Below are 19264 nucleotides of genomic sequence, written 5' to 3'. Positions count from 1 at the left end.
TTTCAGGTGTACAATTTAGGGTTTCGAAACTTCCATACAACAACCAGTGCTCATCCCAAGAAGTGCACTCCTTAAGGCCCATCATGTACTTAGTCCATCCCTCTGCCTACCTCCCTTCTAATAACCATCAGCTTGTTTTCTATAGTTAAGAGTCTTTTTCTTGGTTTGCCTCTCCCCTTTTCCCCTATGCCTGTTTGTTTTGTTTCTTAAATTCCACATATGAATGCAAGCATATGGTGTTTTGTCTTTCTCTGATTTATTTCGCTTGGCATAACACTCTCTGGCTCTATCCATGTTGTTGCAAATGGCAAGATTTCATTCTTTTCTATGGTTGAGTAATATTCCACTACACACACACACACACACACACAGAGAGAGAGAGAGAGAGAGACACCAGGTGATGGACACTTGGGCTATTTCCATAGTTTGGCTATTGTAGATAATGCTGCTATAAAAATTGGGGTGCATGTATCCCTTTGTGTTAGCATTTTTATTTTCTTTGGTAAATAACTAGTATGCAATTGCTGAATTGCAGGGTAGTTCTAATTTTACATTTTTGAGGAATCTCCATACTGTTTTTCAGATCTTTTATTTACATCTTTAACTTGACCCCAAATTGTGATCTACTAGACTACAGCCGAACTGGTAAGTTGAATGATGTGCCAAGTTTTGTTTGTTGTAGTTCATGTGGACAGCTCTGCTAAGGAAACAAGGACTGTTTCTTTCTCTGATGAGACTGATATTTTGCCCCTCATTAAAAAAAAAAAGTCAGAAATGTCTGTAAATATAAACAATTAAGAGTATGAACACTAGTAAGTTATACAGAGTTCAGCACAAAAGTTGTGTTCTTCAACCTCAATAGAAATTGTCATTGTCTAAACAAAATTTTAGATGCTCAAAAGATTTAAAGTAAACTAGAAGCTAAGTTACTTCAGTTTTTTCTCTTATACTAAGTAAATTTTTAAACAAGGTACGTTTCAAGTAAATTTACAAAGGTCTTGATTCTTTAATAAGAATAATTTAGTTCTTGATATAGGTGAAAACTTGTTTCACTTAGCTAAACAAAAAAGAAGGCATCTGACATCCTTTAGACAATTCTGAGAAAATTAAAAACATTTTCTTTCCATCTTAATTCTGCTTGACTACATCAAAATGCCTAAACTATGGGCTTCTAAGCTACTCAAGTCCAAAGGACATCACAGTGTATATAAATGGCATCCCTGATTTTGTGTAGCAAACCGGTTTCTGGCTGTCTGTGACAGTCATACATACATTTTGCATACATTCTGATTTTGGCTCTATGCTGAATTTGGTAATATTAATATAAATATGGAAGTTGCTTAGCTTCAAAACATGAATAGATCATCACAGATTATAGGAATTAATTCTGGATTAATACTATCATTTTTTTGTGATTTTCAGCATCACTTGGATATTTGCAGCTTTACTTCAACTCAGCATATACTGATGCACACTTTAGTATTGTTTTGCTTAGTTTCTAGAATAAATGGCTGAGGTAGAAGATTAATACCAAACGTTGGATTTCTTTTCCCCATGCCTTCCTTGGTCATTGTTCATATTAAGTAATCAACAAGTTTATGGATTCTATTTAGTTACAAATAACAACCATCCTTCACAAATCTTGGAAGTATATGAAATTTAAATCTTGTTACCTTATGAAATAAAAATGATATCAAGAGGAAATGTTCAACTTTTTACTTATATATGCATGGGACTATCACTTTGGTTGAGTCAGTGTACCCGTTCAGGAAACATGTGTGATACTACACCCCAAACAATGCATCTCAAGGCAAGAGACAATATCAAATTCTTTCCAACAGATAACATTTCACAGCAACTAGAATCCATACACTGTGCAGAATTATGATTAAAACAGTGACCACCAATTTGTCAGAAACCTCCCACTGACTTTGAATAGAAGCCACCTATCTTCTAGAGAGACACATGATTACACTACAGCACAAATACAACTTTGAAATTTTGCCAAATAGTAAAGAATCAGCATCAAAACTTACAGGACAGGTATCTGGTGTTGACGGTTTTGAGGCAATCCAGATAGCATTGTGCTTACGGCTTTACCAATACCTTTGATAGCACAGAACATGGTACTGGGTAGAAGCACATGGATATTAATAACTTTTGGGTTGAAAAGTGTTTCAGAAGAGTTTGAAACTGAATGTAAAGTTTTAGAAAAGTCTTAACTATATGTCAATATGTCACTTTTTGTTCCTTTTATAGGTATGTGTGAGAGGATTAAATAATAAAAATCTGTATTTAAGTGCATTTAAAAAGGATTTTCAATAAATAAATATAAAAACTCCAAAGAAAAAAGGAAGCATTGATTCACATTTTTCTTGGTAGTGTTTTCTCTTTAGTGGAACATAAAATAACAGTAATTTTTAATAACTGATGGTACTTTACATTAGGTGAAATACAGTATTAAACATTTAATCAATAACAGACATACAACATCCTCTGAAAGCTCTGCAAGTAAATCAGTAAATGCTAAAGAGTAGCTATCATGTATCTGTATTTCCTCCTTGGGAAGAACCTTAAAAGAAAATAAAACAAAACCCCAAACCAAAATGAAACACATAAATAGCCTAATAAGGGTGGCAGGCAAGCCACTTCTGGTTTACCAGTTATTTTCATACTGACATATTAATATATAAACAAAAGAAGCACAGACTAGTTCGGATTTCAGTTTATTCCTGTTAAAACACAAAATTGACAAATCATTTCTCTAATTTTTATCAGACTTTGACATAAAGACATTTCACGTGCATGCTTATAGCAAAATAGCAGCACATAAGTTGAGATTCCAGTCTATTTTTATTTTCTTGAAGCTGTCTATCATCAGTAAGTTTTCTCATTTTTTTATTTTTCTGCCTCCTTCCTGCTGCTTACCTTTTGGTCAATTACTGCTTCTCAGTATCATCACCAGTACAAGGGTAAGAAAAAGTAAAATCAGCCCATCTGGTAATTTAATAGTTCTATTAAAGGGGTTAAAAAGAGATTGCAAATAATGCCCCAAATAAACTTTTATGATTATCAATGAATCCCAATTATTCCTACCGTTTTCTACATACAGATATTTGAGTTTTGTGTATGTGTATGCTTTTGTATGGATGGAAATTTAGGAAAATTTTAAGATATAGAAACATATGTCCAAGTTTATAAGGTAAAATACCACATAAACACTTTTAGTTTCACTTTGGCAAGAGCAATAAATGAGATAGATTTTTATCATCAATTCCAGAGCTATCTCTATCTAATTACTTATTAATTAAATAATCACAATATTGGAAGCATTGTTTTCATCTGAATTTGTAAGCTATGAATTTGTTTCCAAAAAAGTATTTCAATTCCTACAGTGTTCTTTGAAGACCCTATTGTATGTATACCATTTTTATCAGTTCATCAGAATAGGACTACTATGTTCTACTACTGTACTACTAGTATATGCTATAGTATACTACTATACTAATACTATGCCAATTAACACGTAGACCTGTACTGAAACCAAAGCCCAAAAAGAAGATGGAAAAAGGTATGTTTAGAAAATCATTTAAAGCTTCTTGTGTACTATATGAACACAACAATGCTCCACAAACCCGTTTCTTTTAAAAGAAAATTAAAATAGTAATATCAAAAAAACCCTTTTCTGAACTTACAGCCTTGAAATATTCTTTCATCAAAAATGTTTGATTTTGTTATTAATATTATGCTATAGCAATTACGTTAATGTAATTTTCATTCACTTCAGTAGAACAAACAAAAGCCTACAGAAAACTCTTCTATTTCCAATCTTGCTCTATCAAGAAAGGTAAGGTATATATAATATTTAAGATGCCTCTAAATCGAACTGTTTTCTATTTAAAGTAATTTCTAGAAAAATTTGCTCCCTATAAGTTATCATGTCTTCTACGTCTTTGTAGATAAGCATTTCTTCAATGGACAACAGTTTATACTTATTCAGGCTGAATGCTGATTTGTTCTGTACAGCATTTAACATTTTTAGGGATGTTGTAACTGAATCACTCAAAGAGGAACAAGCTGGGAAAATACGAGCATTCCACAAACTTAAACATGTCTTGTTTCCAGAGAACAGTTCCTCTGTAACTTTCAGATTCCAAATATTTAGGCATGACAGGAAACAGACTCCAAAGAATTGAAGTAACTTTATATCTGACAATGTTTTAACATTCCTTTTCAAGTTGTCTTGCACTCCAAAAGCCATAGTTGAATACTTCAAGTATCCATTCATCTTCAAGCTTAAGGAACACACAAAAGAATCTGCAGGCAGGACAGCTTCTGTTATGACAGAACAACCACTAACAATGCAGTTTTCACCAACTGAAACATTAGGCCCCAATCTAGAATACTCCACAACTGAGCCAGTTGCCACAGAACATCCTGAATCCAGTATACTTTGAATGATACAGGATGTGTTACCAGAGCATTTTGGTGTTGTAGAAAAGATGCTAAAAGCTATGGACTGCAAGCCAAGTTCTGACTTCAAACTGCTATCTGAAGTAAAATGAAACAAGTATTCTTCAGTTGTTCCAATGTGATAGAATTTGGATTTATTAAGAACCACAACATTTAATGAGGTTCCTTTCAGAAGATGAAATATTCTCTGCCTGATGTCTGTCAACTCTGCCTCTTCTTTAGTGACATTTGATGTGTTTCTGGTGTACTCCACAGTTGCTCCAGGTCCCAAAGCCTGCAGAAAGTCTCCATAGGCATCAATTTCACAGTTCAATGTGCCTATTTTTTCATAAAAAGCAAGTAATTTTTTTGCTGTTTTATGATCCATGTAAAATAGGCTGTCCGTGTAGACATACTCAGACTCTAATTTAAGAGGGGTAGTGTCACCCCCAGCCATGTCCTGGTGAGAAAAATTTCCAGGTCTACACACAGCATTAAAGTGATGCATCTGTTCTATGCTGGGCTTATGAAGGAAACGATGGCAACACCTGTATTCAAGGTCTTTATATTCTAAATAATTAAAAGCTTCTAAGACAAATACTCCATGTGTGGTACCAACAGTCAAACTAGAAGGATGGGCTAAAGCTGTAAAGCCAGGTTTGTCAAATCTAATAAACTCACATTCTCCAACACTATAAAGTTCAATATCATCTGCACAAGTAACCAGAATCCCAGGTTTCATATGTGAGGGGAAATCAATGTACATGGCTAGTTTTAATTCCAACATCTGATAAATGGGGTTACCGAAAGGTAACGCAGTGAAAATTTTGCCCAGAGCACTTGCATTTGGAAGGCGTTGGCTGTAACCACCTATATAAAATTAAACAAAATAACTGTTTTAAAATGTTTACAAGACTGTAAGATTTTAAAAACCCAGGGGCATCAGTGACAACTCAAAATATCTCTAAAGATATTTAATGTATATAATGCATTACTGTAACTCAGAAAAGAATAGTAAATTCCAGGTTACAAATTCAAAGAACAATTCTCCTCAAGTGATTTGATATAACGCAATTTTAGATTAAGAAAGAATTCTATTATACTTCAGAGGCTGCGAATTGTTTTGAATCAACTGCACAACGAGTGAACAGGACCATGGGCTAAAACATGGTCTTATATCTACATTTCAAACAGTAAATTTCACGACATTTAAACTCCTACATTTGGTACGCACTTCATAGAGGGGAAAAAAGTCACAAAAAAACTAATATACCAATCCAAAATATAATTATTAAACTGTAATTACCAGATGCTGTGTCTTTCCTCAAATTATTACATCCACTCAAAGGAAATACAGGTGCGTTTACTTAAAAGCATTTTAAAATGTATATTTGTTTTTCATTTGAACAGGCTTTTTCCCTCTAAAATGAGTCTTATGACTTCTTAATTCCTTGAAAAGCATGTTCTCTTAGGTACATTAAATAGCTTACATCATTTTTATGTAACTAATTATAATGAGAGGCAACATTACATAGTAGAGTAGACAAAAATAGGTTCAAACTCTGGTTCACCACTTTTTAATTGCTTATCATTGGGTTTACTCCAAATCAGCAAATGAAGAGTAATACTTGCTTTATCTTCTTTTATGTAGAGCACTTTGCACAAGAGTATGTTGTTCAGCAAATGAGAGTTAATGCTTTCCACTTTTTTCCTTTTCCAAAGACTAGCCAAAACTTAAGTTTAGAATTGTAAGAATTACCTCTTTCTAACTATGTATTTTGAGTGTCTAACTTAATTTTTATTAATTGGTAATCATATTGGTTCCAGAATAAAGCTATATATTTGAATTTTTCTACTTTTTTAGAGTTAGTCTTAAAATCAGAACTTGGATGCTTTACTTGGTATTATCTTTACAAAGAATCATTGTTCTGTATATAAACTATAAGAAATGAAAAATGCCTTGGAAGTCATATAGATGAGTAGTTCTAAAATATCTGTTCCTGGACTGGTGCCAGTCCATAATAAAGTTTTCATCAGCCCCAGTAGAGAAGAGTGGAGGTTTTCATGTAACCAAGATTTTCATACAACTACATTTACTGAATTAAAAAAAAACAATCTTTATTCTGAGATTATTTATTTCCTATTTTTCTGCTTTATAATGTTTTCTTTTGTGTGTGACTCTTCCTCTTACATACTTTTTTGTCATCTCCATGTTTTGTCACCACTTTTTCTTTTATTTTTAAATTCTTTTAAGCATTAAAGACTTTTGCCACCAATAATCAGATAAAAATGCATGATAGAAGGTTTTGGTAAAGTCTGGAAATCACAGTGCTAAACCAGCCTCTCCCCTACAACAATTCCTTTTAAAGCATTACTGAGAAATGTTCATATTTTGATGAGTTCTATCTTCGGTAAATAATTTTCTATATACATTCCAAAAGATAAATTTGTTAAAAACATTATGCTGCTTATAACTTTAAAATAATCAAGAAAAACATGAAATATTTATTTTCAAAGAGTAACTTCAAAGACAAAAATTTAAAAAAAGGAAAGTATTTGCAAGGTAGAAAAAAGTCCCTAAGATATCAAAGGTAAAATGTAAATTGGAAAAAAGAAAATGTGTAACTTTACCAGAATGAATTAATAGGATGGTAAAAGAATTCCATTTATCTCCATATAACTTTTCCAAACATCGAAGGGCACAAAGTGTGGATCCTCCATTTCCTTAAAAATGAAAGTAAAACCACAACTTATTTCTTAGAAACCTGCTGAAAATTTGTTATTATGGTAAGGTTTGGTGTTATAACTTTGAGGATATGGCCTTTAGCTATAATTAAGTAGGCAGAGAGCAAAGGTAGAGGCAAAAGAATCAAGTTAAATACACATTTTACAGCATTTAAGTAAATAAACAATTGGAAATGAAACCCAGAGATCAGCACTTGGTAATAAATGATGAGATTATAATCTTCTCTTGAAAACAGTAATTAAAACAAAGGAAAAATGATAAATTAGGCAATCTGAAACAGTGGAATACTCTAAGTATACACATTCATTTGGAGTTACAAACTGAAAAACCCATTAAAATAATTCCCCCCCACATCACATAACCAAAGATTTGAGTTAGATGTCATTTCTAAAAAGTTTCTTAGAGGAGCACCTGGGTGGTTCAGTTGGTTGAGTGTCAGACTCTTGACCTTGGCTCAGGTCATAATGGCTCAGGACATGATCTCAAGGGTCCTGAGTTCGAGCCCCACCCCAGGGGCTGCCCTGGTATCAGGGATCCTGCTTGGGATTCTGTCCCTCTCTCTCTCTGCCCCTCCCCTGCTCATGGTCTCTAAACAAACAAACAAACAAACAAACTCAAAAAAAATTTTCTTAGAACCTGGTGTCCTAAAATACATCTTAAACATAACTACACTTACTAGTTACCTTGTGCAGGTTATTTAACATTCTGTGCCTCAGATTCCCATCTATAAAATGGGAATTATTAAAGTACTGACTGCACCATTGTGAGGATTAAAACACTGGTCAATTAGAACAATGCTGGTATCAGATATAAATATCCCATATGGTATCAGGGGCTTTAGTTTTAAGTATCACATGGAAAATAGCCTCCAGAAAAATAGCACATATTTTCTTGCAATGAAGGTCAAAAGGCATAGCTGACTTAAACTGGGCTTTGAAAGTAGTATCTATGATATTAGGCCATTATATATATACACACACACACACACACACATATACGTATACACATATATATGTGTGTGTATACATATGTGTGTGTATATATATGTGTGTGTGTGTGTGTGTGTGTATATATATATATATAATGGCCTAATATCATAGATACTACTTTCAAAGCCCAGTTTAAGTCAGCTATGCCTTATGTGTATATACACACATATATGTGTGTATATATATATGTGTGTGTATATAGTGCTGATTTGCAACCTTCATGTAAATCTCTGAACAAACTATGGAGTTAGGAGGGACCTTAAGAACCTTACTGATAAAGTCGAAAAGAATATTTAACATTAATTTTAAAATTTTATTAAAATAAATTTCGTTTTAATTTTATTAAAACAAATAATATTCTTTTCTTAATAACATTCTGCAAGTTTTTCATGGTAAGTCACAATGTGTAAACAGTTACTATGCCTTTTTCTTAAAAAATAGTAAATTTACATTAAATTTTTAAAGCCTGGAAAGACTATGGGTAGAAAGATATAGGGCTCATCAACTGTGAGCCATAGGAAAGCTTTTCTTCAGCAATCATTCTGTTCAGAACCTATGATATAAATCTGATTATATATAGCATACCTATTTTGGCTCCAGCAGGGTCAACAAAAACATGATATTGGACTCCAAGGGGTAACTCCTTTTTTTTCAGCTTTTCTGAGAGCTGTTGCTTATAAGCAAGTTCCTGTTTTTCATCAGCTGCTGTTATTGCAACAATGTCCCAGAATTCTCCAGCTGCCACAGGTTTGCCTGTGTGAAAAAGCAAGGAAATGAGTATCAGAAATTTCTAGCTATTACAAATTTGCCTATTAGAAAGAAAAATGAAAAATTATCTTCATACACTTAACTTCTTTTCAGAATTACGGAATAATTAGTGGCTAGCTAGTTTGATTCAAACTATTTCTACTGAAGATTGTTCACAAATTTTGCATTTTCCTCTCTTTTAGATTACTTGCTCCTTTCATGGTCTACAGTCCATTTATTTAAATATTCTGAAAGTTGCTATGTTTCTTGATTAAGAGAAGTATTCTTGCCTTGCTAAAAATTACCTCAATTCTTAAATAAGAAGAGGAGACAAAAAGAATAAACGGGGGTGCTTAGATGGCTCAGTCAGCTATGCCTCGGATTCTTTATCTCGGCTCAGGTCATGATCTCAAGGTTCATGGGATCAACCCCCAGTCAGGCTGTATACTGTCAATGTGGGGCCTGCTTGGGATTCTCTCTCTCCTTCTCTTTCTGCCCCTCCCCTGCTCGTGCTCTCTTCCCCAAATAAATAAAACAAACAAACAAAAAAAATGAATAAATGAATCTCCAGCTGTGAAAAGCAATTTTCACATATTAGGACCACTTAGTGTTTGTTGGCTGAGTAAGATTCAACCCAAGAATCTATTCCTACAATGTTACTGTTTATAAATTCAGGTACTTTATTTTTTATTACCTGAAGATGAGCCATGCAAGTTTACAAAGGCTTTGAAGTATGACCTAAAATTCTGCATAACAGAAAAGTTCCCAAGTCCCTGATGCACTCATTTAAAAACAGACTAAACTGACGCTCTTTGTTGGTAAAAAAAGATGAATAAAGATTTTAATTGGGGCGCCTGGGTGGCTCAGTCGGTTAAGCGTCCGACTTCGGCTCAGGTCATGATCTCACAGTCTGTGAGTTCAAGCCCCGCGTCGGGGCTCTGTGCTGACAGCTGAGCCTGGAGCCCATTTCAGATTCTGTGTCTCCCTCTCTCTCTGCCCCTCCCCTGTTCATACTCTGTCTCTGTCTCAAAAATAAATAAACATTAAAAAAAATAAAAATAAAAAGATTTTAATTAGTTAACAGTTTTTGTCAGCCAGAATCTATTATTCCTAAATATCTTATTATTTATATTTTTGATGCAGAAACTTCACCAAAAATGACTAATTTTATTAGATAGTTGTATAAGGAATGACACATAGCACAGTCTTTAAAAAATTTTATTTGATACAAATTTCCCCTTTTAAATTTTGACCCATAATTCTTCCATGTCTTTTTACTCAGTATGCATTCATAGCATGCAACAAATTGGTGAAGTAGGCAAGGGGATTGGAGAAGGCTAAAATAATATTTGTAATGGTCAAATACTGATCTTTAGACAGTTTAGATTTATCTAAAGTAACTTTTGTTAATAGGCTAACCAAATGTGTAACTTGGATTGATAGCCTCACTAGTCAGAATAATTTTCTTTCTTCTCCTTTGTTTTGATATATACATGTTACTAAGAATAAAGTAAAAAAAAAAATAAAGTAACAACATGACGCAAAGAAAGGGCAGTGACAGAAGAATAAAAAAATCAAGCGGAGTTATTAGCTATAAAGCCGAAGGTGAGCAGACCGGAAGTGATAGTCCAGCAAATTTCCCGGCACGTAAAGTTCCCTCCCTGTCCACTGCCGCAGAAAGCTGGGGTTCCCCCTTCGCTACCTCTCAGTTCTGAAAACCTCTGCAATTTTCGCTGGGTGGCTTCTCGCAGAGCTACGTCTAAGAGCGCGTTTGCAGCAGCCATAGCAAAACTTTCCCCGAGACCAGCTGAAGCCTTCCAGGTATCCTCCGGCTGGCGCAGCACGCATGCGCCTCAGAATGTAACCCGTTCCTGGGTCCGGTTTGCCTCTGTTCCGCCCCTTACGTGCGTCACTCACGTAACCACGCCCCCAGAGCGGTGGCCTGCCGGGAGAAAATCCTGGGGGTCAGAGTGCAGAGCCTTGCCGTGTTTCCCTAGCAACGGTCTCTGGAGCAGATGGCCACCTAGTGATTTGTCGGACTGTGCCGGGTCTGGGCCTCTTGTTCCCAACTCATAAGGCTTTGCAGCCCTGTTGACCCGGTGAGTTATTCGGGTTGAGTGATAAAATTGCTAGAACTGACCCTCTGAGAAGACAAAAGTACAACCTAGATTCCAGCTTTCCCTCGAAAGGTGGTTCGTCCTTTCAACTCGTGATTTGTTTCAGATTTGTTTTAGCCGGGAGCAGTTTCCAAAGACGTCTTTATAGTTAATTCCTCCCTCAGGGTTGTTATCTGAAACAATCTGCACCAAATCCAGATCCAGATGTACAGTCTCAACATTCAAGATCTATATTCTCTTAAGGAACCTTAGGTTTGTGGCTTCTTTGCCCTTGTGTTTCTTAGTAAGTGAGCCTCTCCACCCCTCTCAGTTTTGAGTTCACTTCATAGGCTTTTGTCCATTGTATAAAATTCAGTCTGCAACAGGTCTCTTAACATTCGTGGTTTTGGTTGCTTCAGCTGTCATTCTGTTGTGTATGCGGATTGATCAAGAACTTTAAATAACATTACTGGGAATAAGTCAGACTTATTAGATGCATTTTGGTAGATACCTATAAGTATTTCTTTTGTAAAACACAAGTTTATAATGAGCTTTACAGATGAACCTATTCATGCTTATGTACAACAATTTTAAGAAACAGAGAGGCTAATAGTCAAGTGCTCACGATCAGTAGAAGAGGAGATTTAAGCACGCTACTTGAATCCCAAACCCAGAACTCATCTACCACATCATGCAGTTTGATTTATTTTAGAAACCTGTCTTCCTAAAGCCTTCATCAGTAACACAGGTGGGCATTCAAGGCCCTATAAGTTCTTGCCATGAACTTAACTTAGTTTTTTTTTTTTTTTTTCTAAAGACTTCGCTCTGCATTTAATTCTGTACTTAAGGTACATTTCAGTAAAAATGGAGATTACTCTTTCATAGTTTTGCCGTTTAGAAGTTTTGTGTTGTTAATAAAAACAAAACATTAAGAACATTTATATGATACGACTTGAGTGAGGTGAGAGTGAACAAAAGGGAGTGAGTGATAAAGATCAGAGAGGTGAAAAACCCCTAAAGAAGGGATTTTGTTTTATACTGAGTACAACGAAGCCATTGCAGTTTTTATGTGACTTGCCTTATGTCTAAAACGATCACTCAGAAATGTGAAAATAGACTATAGTGGAGGGTAGGGCAAGGTTGGTGAAGGCTTGGCAACGATGGTAACAGTGGGGATGCTGAGAAATTGATTACATTCTGGACATATTTTTGAAGGCGCAACCAATACAATTTGCTAATGATATGGTTGTGGAATGTTAGAGAATGAGAGGGGTCAAGACTGACCACCTCAAGGATAGAACAGCTATCAGTTGAGATGGGAAAGACTGCTGATGGGGAATGTTGGTGGAGTAGTGGGGAGAGTCCAGAGTTTGCTTTTAGACATGTAGAACATATAGATATATGTGTATGTCACGCATATGTAATGGAGGTTTTTGTGTGTGTGTGTCTGTAGGCATTACACATATGAGTCCAGAGTTCATAAGAGAGGTCTGGGCTGGAGAGCGAATTTTTTGAGTCCTCAGAGTTAGAGACAGTGTGAGGCTATGTGCCTGTGATTCTGCAGTTCACAGACCTCTCCAGAGGGATAACTTTAAGGTTGGCTTAGAGTTAATGAAATTAATTTTAAACTACTGAACTAGATGAGATCCTAGGGGAAGAAAGGTGAAGTTCAAGGATTGTGCATAGTAACAAGGTAAACAATGAAAATGTGACCAAATAAGAAAATTTTGGATAGTGAGAAGTGTGAAGGGACTAGAACAGGCTGATGTAATAGACTGTATTACATAGACTATTAAATACAGCATTCTTGGGACCTGGAAAGGATGGCCATAGAAATCAATATTATTTTTTCCTATACGATTACATTATTCATATAAAATGTGTTGGAAGTAAATATACCACCTTATCAACTATGGTTTTTGTTCTTCCCTCTTTTCTGTTTTTTTTCTCAACTGTTCATTAATATTAATTTTTAAGTAAAAATGAAAAAAATATTGAATACCATATTAGTGGGAGTAGTTTCGTCAGAAGTAGATTGTGGGGGGTAAAAATATCTAGGGATTTAAGTTTATGTTTAATATAATCGAACAGTGTGATATGGTTGTTTAAATAGTCATAAGGTACGGTAACCACAATAAAATATGCTAACACAGCTAAGTAGTAAACCCATTAATTCTTTATAAGTAAAACACATTGGAAATGACATATTTAATCATGGATTCCACATTTTGAAAGGGATGTCAGACAAACTGAACTATATGATAGTTGAAAAATGGTATTTTGTGGAGACATTTGGGCTTTTTTTGTATGGGAGGAGAGTAGAGAGTATCTGAAGAAGTACCGTAAAGAAGTGTGAGATAGATTTTTAAAAGAACTTTACTGAGGCATACTTTATATGACATTAACTTAACCTGTTGTAAGTGAACAATTTAATGATTTTTACTAAGTTTACTGAGCTGTGCAACCGTCACCCCAATAAGATGCCTATGCTTGTTTAGAGTTAATTCCAGTCAGGTTGTTCCTATTATATGGGCATAACTATGACTGTTGTGTGGAAGTTGTAGAGAAGAATATTAATTTTGTTTCCAAACATTATTTTTTTCCTTCACAAGAAGAAACTGAAACTAAATGAAGAGGGTTCTGGATTGTGCACCACGATTCTCTTGGTGCATGGTTTGATCAGTTCACGCTAGGGCTCTGATCTTTTCCATTCCTTGTGTTTCATCTCTCTGCACAACCACTGTTCCTCCTCCTACTCTTTCTGACATGCAGTATAAGCAAAAAGATATTTTTACTCTTCCATTTATTTGAATTTCTTTATTTGGCTAGCTTGTTCTAGCCAAATAAAGTATTTTTTCCCCACTGTATCCTGTTGAAGGAACCCTCACGTTTCTCACCTTTCTGGAGGACCAAGGAAAAAATTTTATCCCCCGAACTTCTATTTAACATCCTCCTTTATTATTTTTTTAAGACTTTATTTTTTAGAGCAGTTTTAGTTTTACAGAAAAATTGAGAAGAAAATTCAGAGATTTCCAATATACTCCCACATAATTCACATGTGCATAGCCTACTCTGTCATTAACATCCCCCCACCAGAATGGTACATTTGTTACAGTTGATGAATTTATATTGACATGTCATAATCACCCAAAGTCCATAATTTACCTTACATTTCACTCTTGGTGTATATTCTATGGGTTTGGACAAAGTATGATGACATGTGTTCATCATTATAATATTCAGAATTGTTTCACTGTCTGAAAATCGGTGTTCTGCCTATTCATCCACCCCGTGAACTCTGCCACCACTAATCTTTTTACTGTCTCCATGGTTCTGCTTTTTCCATAATGCCATATAGTTGTAATCCTATACTACATAGCCTTTTCATACTGATGTCTTTCACTTAGTAGTGTGCATTTAAGGTACACTATGTCTTTTCATTCTTGATAACCATTTCTTTTTAGTGCTGAGTAATAGTCCATTATCTGGATGTGCCACACTTTATCCTTTCAACTACTGAAGGACATCTTGATTGTTCCCAAATTTTTGCAATTGTGAATAAAGCTGTTATGAACATTCATATGGCAAAAGATAAATACCAAGAAGTGCAATTACTGGATCTTATGATAAGAGTATATTTAGTCTTATAAGATACGGCCAAACTGTCTTCCAAAGTTCCTATACTGTTTTGCATTCCTACCAGCAATGAATGACAGTTTCTGTTGCTACACATCCTTGCCAGCAGTTTGTGGTGTCAGTGTTCAGGATTTTGGCCATTCTAATAGGTGTGTAATGTTATTTCATTGTTGTTTTAATATGCATTTCCCTGATGACATGTGAGGAGGAACAGCTTTCATGTACTTATTTGACATCTGTATATCTTTTTTGGTGAAGTATCTATTAAGGTCTTTGGCCCATTTTTAAAATCTGGGTGTTTATTTCCCTTATTGTTTAGTTTTAAGTGTTCTTCTTTTTTTTTTTTTTAATATTTATTTATTTTTGAGACAGAGACAGAGCATGAACAGGGGAGGGTCAGAAAGAGGGAGACACAGAATCTGAAACAGGCTACAGGCTCTGAGCTGTCAGCACAGAGCCCTATGCGGGGCTCGAACGCACGGATCGTGAGATCATGACCTGAGCCGAAGTCAGCCACTTAACTGACTGAGCCACCCAGGCGCCCCTTAAGTGTTCTTTATATATTTTAAATCAAAATCCTTTATCAGATGTATCGTTTGCAAATATTTTCTCCCATTGTGTAGCTTGTTTTCTTATTCATTTGACATTACTGTTTGCAAATTATGTCTTTAATTAATTTTTTTATTTAAAGGAAATAATTTTTCATTAAGTTTTTAACTTTAATTCAGTATAGTTAACATACAATGTTATATTGGTCTCAGGTGTACAATGTAGGGACTCAACAATTCTCTACATTACTCAGTGCTCATTGGTCTAAGTGTACTGTTTAATCCCCATCACCTACTTCAACCATCTCCCCACCCACCTCCCTCTGGTAACCATCAGTTTGTTCTCTTAGAGTCTGTTTCTTGTTTTTTATCTCTCTATGCCTTTAATTTTAATGAAGTATAGGTTATAAAATATTTCTTTCATGGATTATGATTTTGGTGGTGTATCTAAAAGGTCATTATTATACCTAAGGTCATTTAGATTTTCTTCTAGGTTATCTTCTAGGAAGTTTATAGTTTTGTGTTGTCATAGATCTATTTTAAATTAATTTTTCTGAATGTGTAAAGTCTGTGTCTACATTCATTTTTTTTTTTTTTTGCATGTGGATGTCCAACTGTTTCAGCACCATTTGTTGAAGCTCCATTGTATTGTCTTTGCTTCTTTGTCAGAGATCAGTTCACTATATTTCTATTTCCAGACTCTTATTATATTCCATTGGTCTAATTTCTTTTGTTTTGACAACACTACATTGTTTTTGACTACTATTGCTTTATAGTAGGTCTTGAAGTCTGGTAGCATCATTCCTTCAACTTTGTTCTTGAATAGTGTGTTAGATATTGTAGGTTTTTGCCTCTTTGTGTAAATTTTACAATCAGTCTGTTGATATTGATAAAATAATATGCTGAGATTTTGGATGGGACTGCATTTAATCTATAGATCAAACTGGGAAGAAATGACATCTCAATATTGAGTCTTCCTATTAAGAGTGTCGATGCACATGAAATCTCTCTCCATTTATTTAGTTCTTTGATTTTGCTCATCAACTGTTTGTTTTCCTCTTGTACATATTTTATTACATGTATACCTAAATATTTCATTTTGAGGGGTGCTAATGTAAATAGTACTGTGTTTTTAACTTGTGCATTGCTGGTATAAAGGAAAGTGATTGGCTTTTGTGTATTTACCTTGTATCTACAATCTTATTATAATCACTTATTAGTTCCAGGGTTTTTTTTCTCTTCTTAATTTCTTTCTTTCTTTTTGTCGATTCTTTTCTATTTCCTGTATAGAAAATGATCATGTCATCTGTGAACAAACACAATTTTATTTCTTCATTCCTAATCTGTATATCTTTATTTTCCTTTCCATGTCTTATTGAATTAGCTTAGACTTCCAGTATGATATTGAAAGGCAGCGATGAGATGGGACATTCCTGCTTGGACCTGATCTTATTGGGAAAGCAAATTTCTTTCCGTTGAGTATGATTAGCTGTAGAATTTTTATAGATATTTTATCAAGTTGAGGAAGTTGTCCTCTATTCCTAGATTACTGAAAATTTTTCTCAAGAATAGAGTTGGATTTGAATAAATGATTTTTCTGCATTTATTGAAATGGTCATGTGGTTTTCTTTTTTTTGGCTTGTTAATGTGACAGATTACATTAATTGGTTTTTGAATGTTGAACCAGACTTGCATACCTCGGAAAAATCCCACTTGGTAGATTCTTTGTATACATTGTTCAATTTACTAATTTTTTTCCAGGAATTTTGCATCTGTTTTCATGAGAAATATTGATCTGTAGTTTTCCATTTTTGTAATGTCTTTGGCCATAGGGTTTGGATAATGCTGGCCTCATAGAATGAGTTAGGCTTTGCTTCTATTCTCTGAAGGAGATTTTAGGGAATTAGTATAATTTCTTCCTTAAATTTTGGTAGCATTCCCCAAAGATCTCATCTGGACCTGAGGCTATCTGTTTTGAAAAGTTATTAATTATTGGTTCAATTTCTTTCATAAATATATGCCTATTTAGATTATTTATTATTGTGTGAGTCTTGGCAGATTGTGTCTTTCAAGGAATTGGTTCATTTAAGGTAGGATATCAAGTTCTGCACGTGGAGCTATTCATAGTATTAATTTATTATACCTCTGTTGTCCGTGGGATCTGTAGTAGTGCCCTTACTTTAATTTCTGATACTAATAATTTGTGTTCTCTTTTTTTTTCTTTGCCTGGCTAGTGGCTTATTAATACTATTGATCTTTCCAAAGAGCAGGCTTTGGTTTTATGGATTATCTCTGTTGATTTTCTATTTTCAATTTCATTGATTTCTCCTGTAATTTTTATTAATTTTCTTATGCTTACTTTGGATTTAATTTGCTCTCTCTTTTTTTTCTTCTAGTTTTCTAAGGTGAAGTTTAGATTATTGCTTTTAGATTTTTCTTCTTTTGTGATGTATGCATTCAATGCTATAAATTTCCCTCTAAGCACTTCTTTTGTGACATCCCACAAATTTTGATAAATTGTGTTTTTATTTTCATTTAGTTTAAAATATTTTAAAATTTCTCTTGAGATATTCTTTGGCCCATGTGTTATTTAGAAATGTGTTATTTAATCTCCACATATTTTGTTTTTTCCAGCTATATTTCTGTTATTGATATGTAGTTGAATTCCATTGTGATCTGGGTAGATACTGTATGATTTCTATTCTTTTAAGTTTCTGAAGTTGTATTTGAGGCTCAATATGTGGCCTCTCTTGGTAATGTTTATGTGAGCTTTTGATGAATATACATTCAGCTGTTGTTGGATGAAGTAGTCTGTAGTTGTCAACTATATCCAGTTGATTGATGGTGTTGTTGTGTGTAACTATGTTCTTACTGATTTTCTGTCTGCTAGATTTGTCCATTTCTGATAGCAGAGTTGAAGTCTGCAACTGTGATAGTGCATTCATCTGTTTCTTGAAGTTCTATCAGTTTTGCTTCACTTTTGTTAGGTGTATAAACTTTATCAGTTGCTATGTCTTTTTGGAGAAATGACCTCATTATTATTATGTAATGTCTGTCTTTATCCTGATAACTTTCCTTGCTTTGAAGACTGTTCTGTTTGAAGTTAACATAGCTACTCCTGCTTTCTTTTGATTTGTGTCAGCATGATAGATCTTTATTACTTTATATGTCTTTACCTTTCATTTGGGTTTTTTGTGGACAACATATAGTTGGGTCTTTTTTTTTTTTTTAATCTCATTTGACAGTCTCTTTTAATTGGTTCATTTGGACCTTTGACATTCATAATGATTATTGATATATTTGGATTAATATATGCAATATCCATTGCTATTTTCTATTTGTTGCCATTATTCTTTGTTTTTTATCTTTTGTATTTCACTTTTCATGCTTTTTTGGTTTTAAGTGAACACTACATATGATTTCATTTTCTCTTCCTTCATAGCATATTGACTATAGTTCTTATTTTACCATTTTTAGTGGTTACCGTAAAGTTTGCAATACACATTTATAACTAATTCAGTTCTATTTTCAAATAACACTATACCCCTTCCCACCTAGTGTTACGTACCTTATTATTAGAAGATAAACCCAATTCCTTCTGTCTCTTATATAATTGTTGCTTTTAAAAAAATGTTTATTTGAGTGGGGAGAGGGGGAGAGGCAGAGAGAGATGGAGACACAGAATCTGAAGTACGCTCCAGGCTGTGAGCTGTCAGCACAGAGCCCGATGCAAGTCTCCAACCCATGAGCCCTGAAATCATGACCTGAGCTGAAGTCGGATGATTAACAGACTGAGCCAACCGGGTACCCCTCATTGCTGCTTTTAATTTCACTTATATATAAGCATTCACATATATACTACCAGTTTGCTACTAGTATTTTGAAAAAATTTTATCTGTTAGATCAGTTAGGAATAAGAAAAATAAAATATTTTTATTTTATATACACTTATTCCTTTCCCAGTGTTCTTCCTTGCTTTCTGTAGATCTGAGATTCTGAACAAATTACATTCCTTTTCTCTAAAGAACTTCTTTTAACATTTCTTGTAAG

At 34.3% G+C, this 19264-nt stretch overlaps 2 protein-coding genes across 5 annotated transcripts in view; one reads left to right on the top strand and one right to left on the bottom strand.

The window, feature by feature from the left end:
- Nucleotides 1–2710: 2710 nt before the first annotated feature.
- Nucleotides 2711–10819, bottom strand: FPGT (fucose-1-phosphate guanylyltransferase). 4 transcript variants are annotated; one of them, XM_045477854.1, is made up of 5 exons: nt 10637–10749; nt 9629–9744; nt 8773–8940; nt 7084–7176; nt 2711–5322 (listed from the first exon to the last, which is right to left on the bottom strand). In XM_045477854.1, exons 2-5 carry the CDS (start codon nt 9684–9686, stop codon nt 3866–3868), a joined length of 1776 nt encoding a protein of 591 aa, XP_045333810.1. In that variant the 5' UTR covers nt 9687–9744; nt 10637–10749; the 3' UTR covers nt 2711–3865. The 4 variants fall into 4 exon arrangements, with proteins under 4 accessions (XP_045333810.1, XP_045333809.1, XP_045333811.1 ...); XM_045477853.1 differs by lacking the exon at nt 9629–9744 and having other exon boundaries at nt 10637–10819; XM_045477856.1 differs by lacking the exon at nt 9629–9744 and having other exon boundaries at nt 4339–4505; nt 10637–10817.
- Nucleotides 10820–10905: 86 nt separating this feature from the next.
- The window catches only part of LRRIQ3 (leucine rich repeats and IQ motif containing 3), a 222684-nt gene continuing 214325 nt past the window's right edge, over nt 10906–19264 (top strand). Inside the window, exon 1 of the mRNA XM_045477858.1 lies at nt 10906–11033. The gene's annotated coding sequence lies outside the window, so the exon portion shown is untranslated. The remainder of the gene's footprint in view (nt 11034–19264) is intronic.

This window comes from Leopardus geoffroyi, chromosome C1 (assembly GCF_018350155.1).
Source record: "Leopardus geoffroyi isolate Oge1 chromosome C1, O.geoffroyi_Oge1_pat1.0, whole genome shotgun sequence".
Taxonomy (NCBI): Eukaryota; Metazoa; Chordata; class Mammalia; order Carnivora; family Felidae; genus Leopardus; species Leopardus geoffroyi.
The sequence above is the reverse complement of the archived record's forward strand: the minus strand, read 5'-3'. Positions and strand labels throughout refer to the sequence as shown.

What these genes read in the sequence shown, in the direction of transcription:
- FPGT (XM_045477853.1), bottom strand. Translation starts at nt 10,718, where the DNA reads ATGGCTGCTGCAAACGCGCTCTTAGACGTAGCTCTGCGAGAAGCCACC. An exon ending in CCCTGCTGGAGCCAAAATAG is followed by an intron (nt 7,177 to 8,772) that starts GTATGCTATATA and finishes TTCATTTTTAAG; the next exon opens with GAAATGGAGGATCCACACTT. An exon ending in CATCCTATTAATTCATTCTG is followed by an intron (nt 5,323 to 7,083) that starts GTAAAGTTACAC and finishes AATTTTATATAG; the next exon opens with GTGGTTACAGCCAACGCCTT.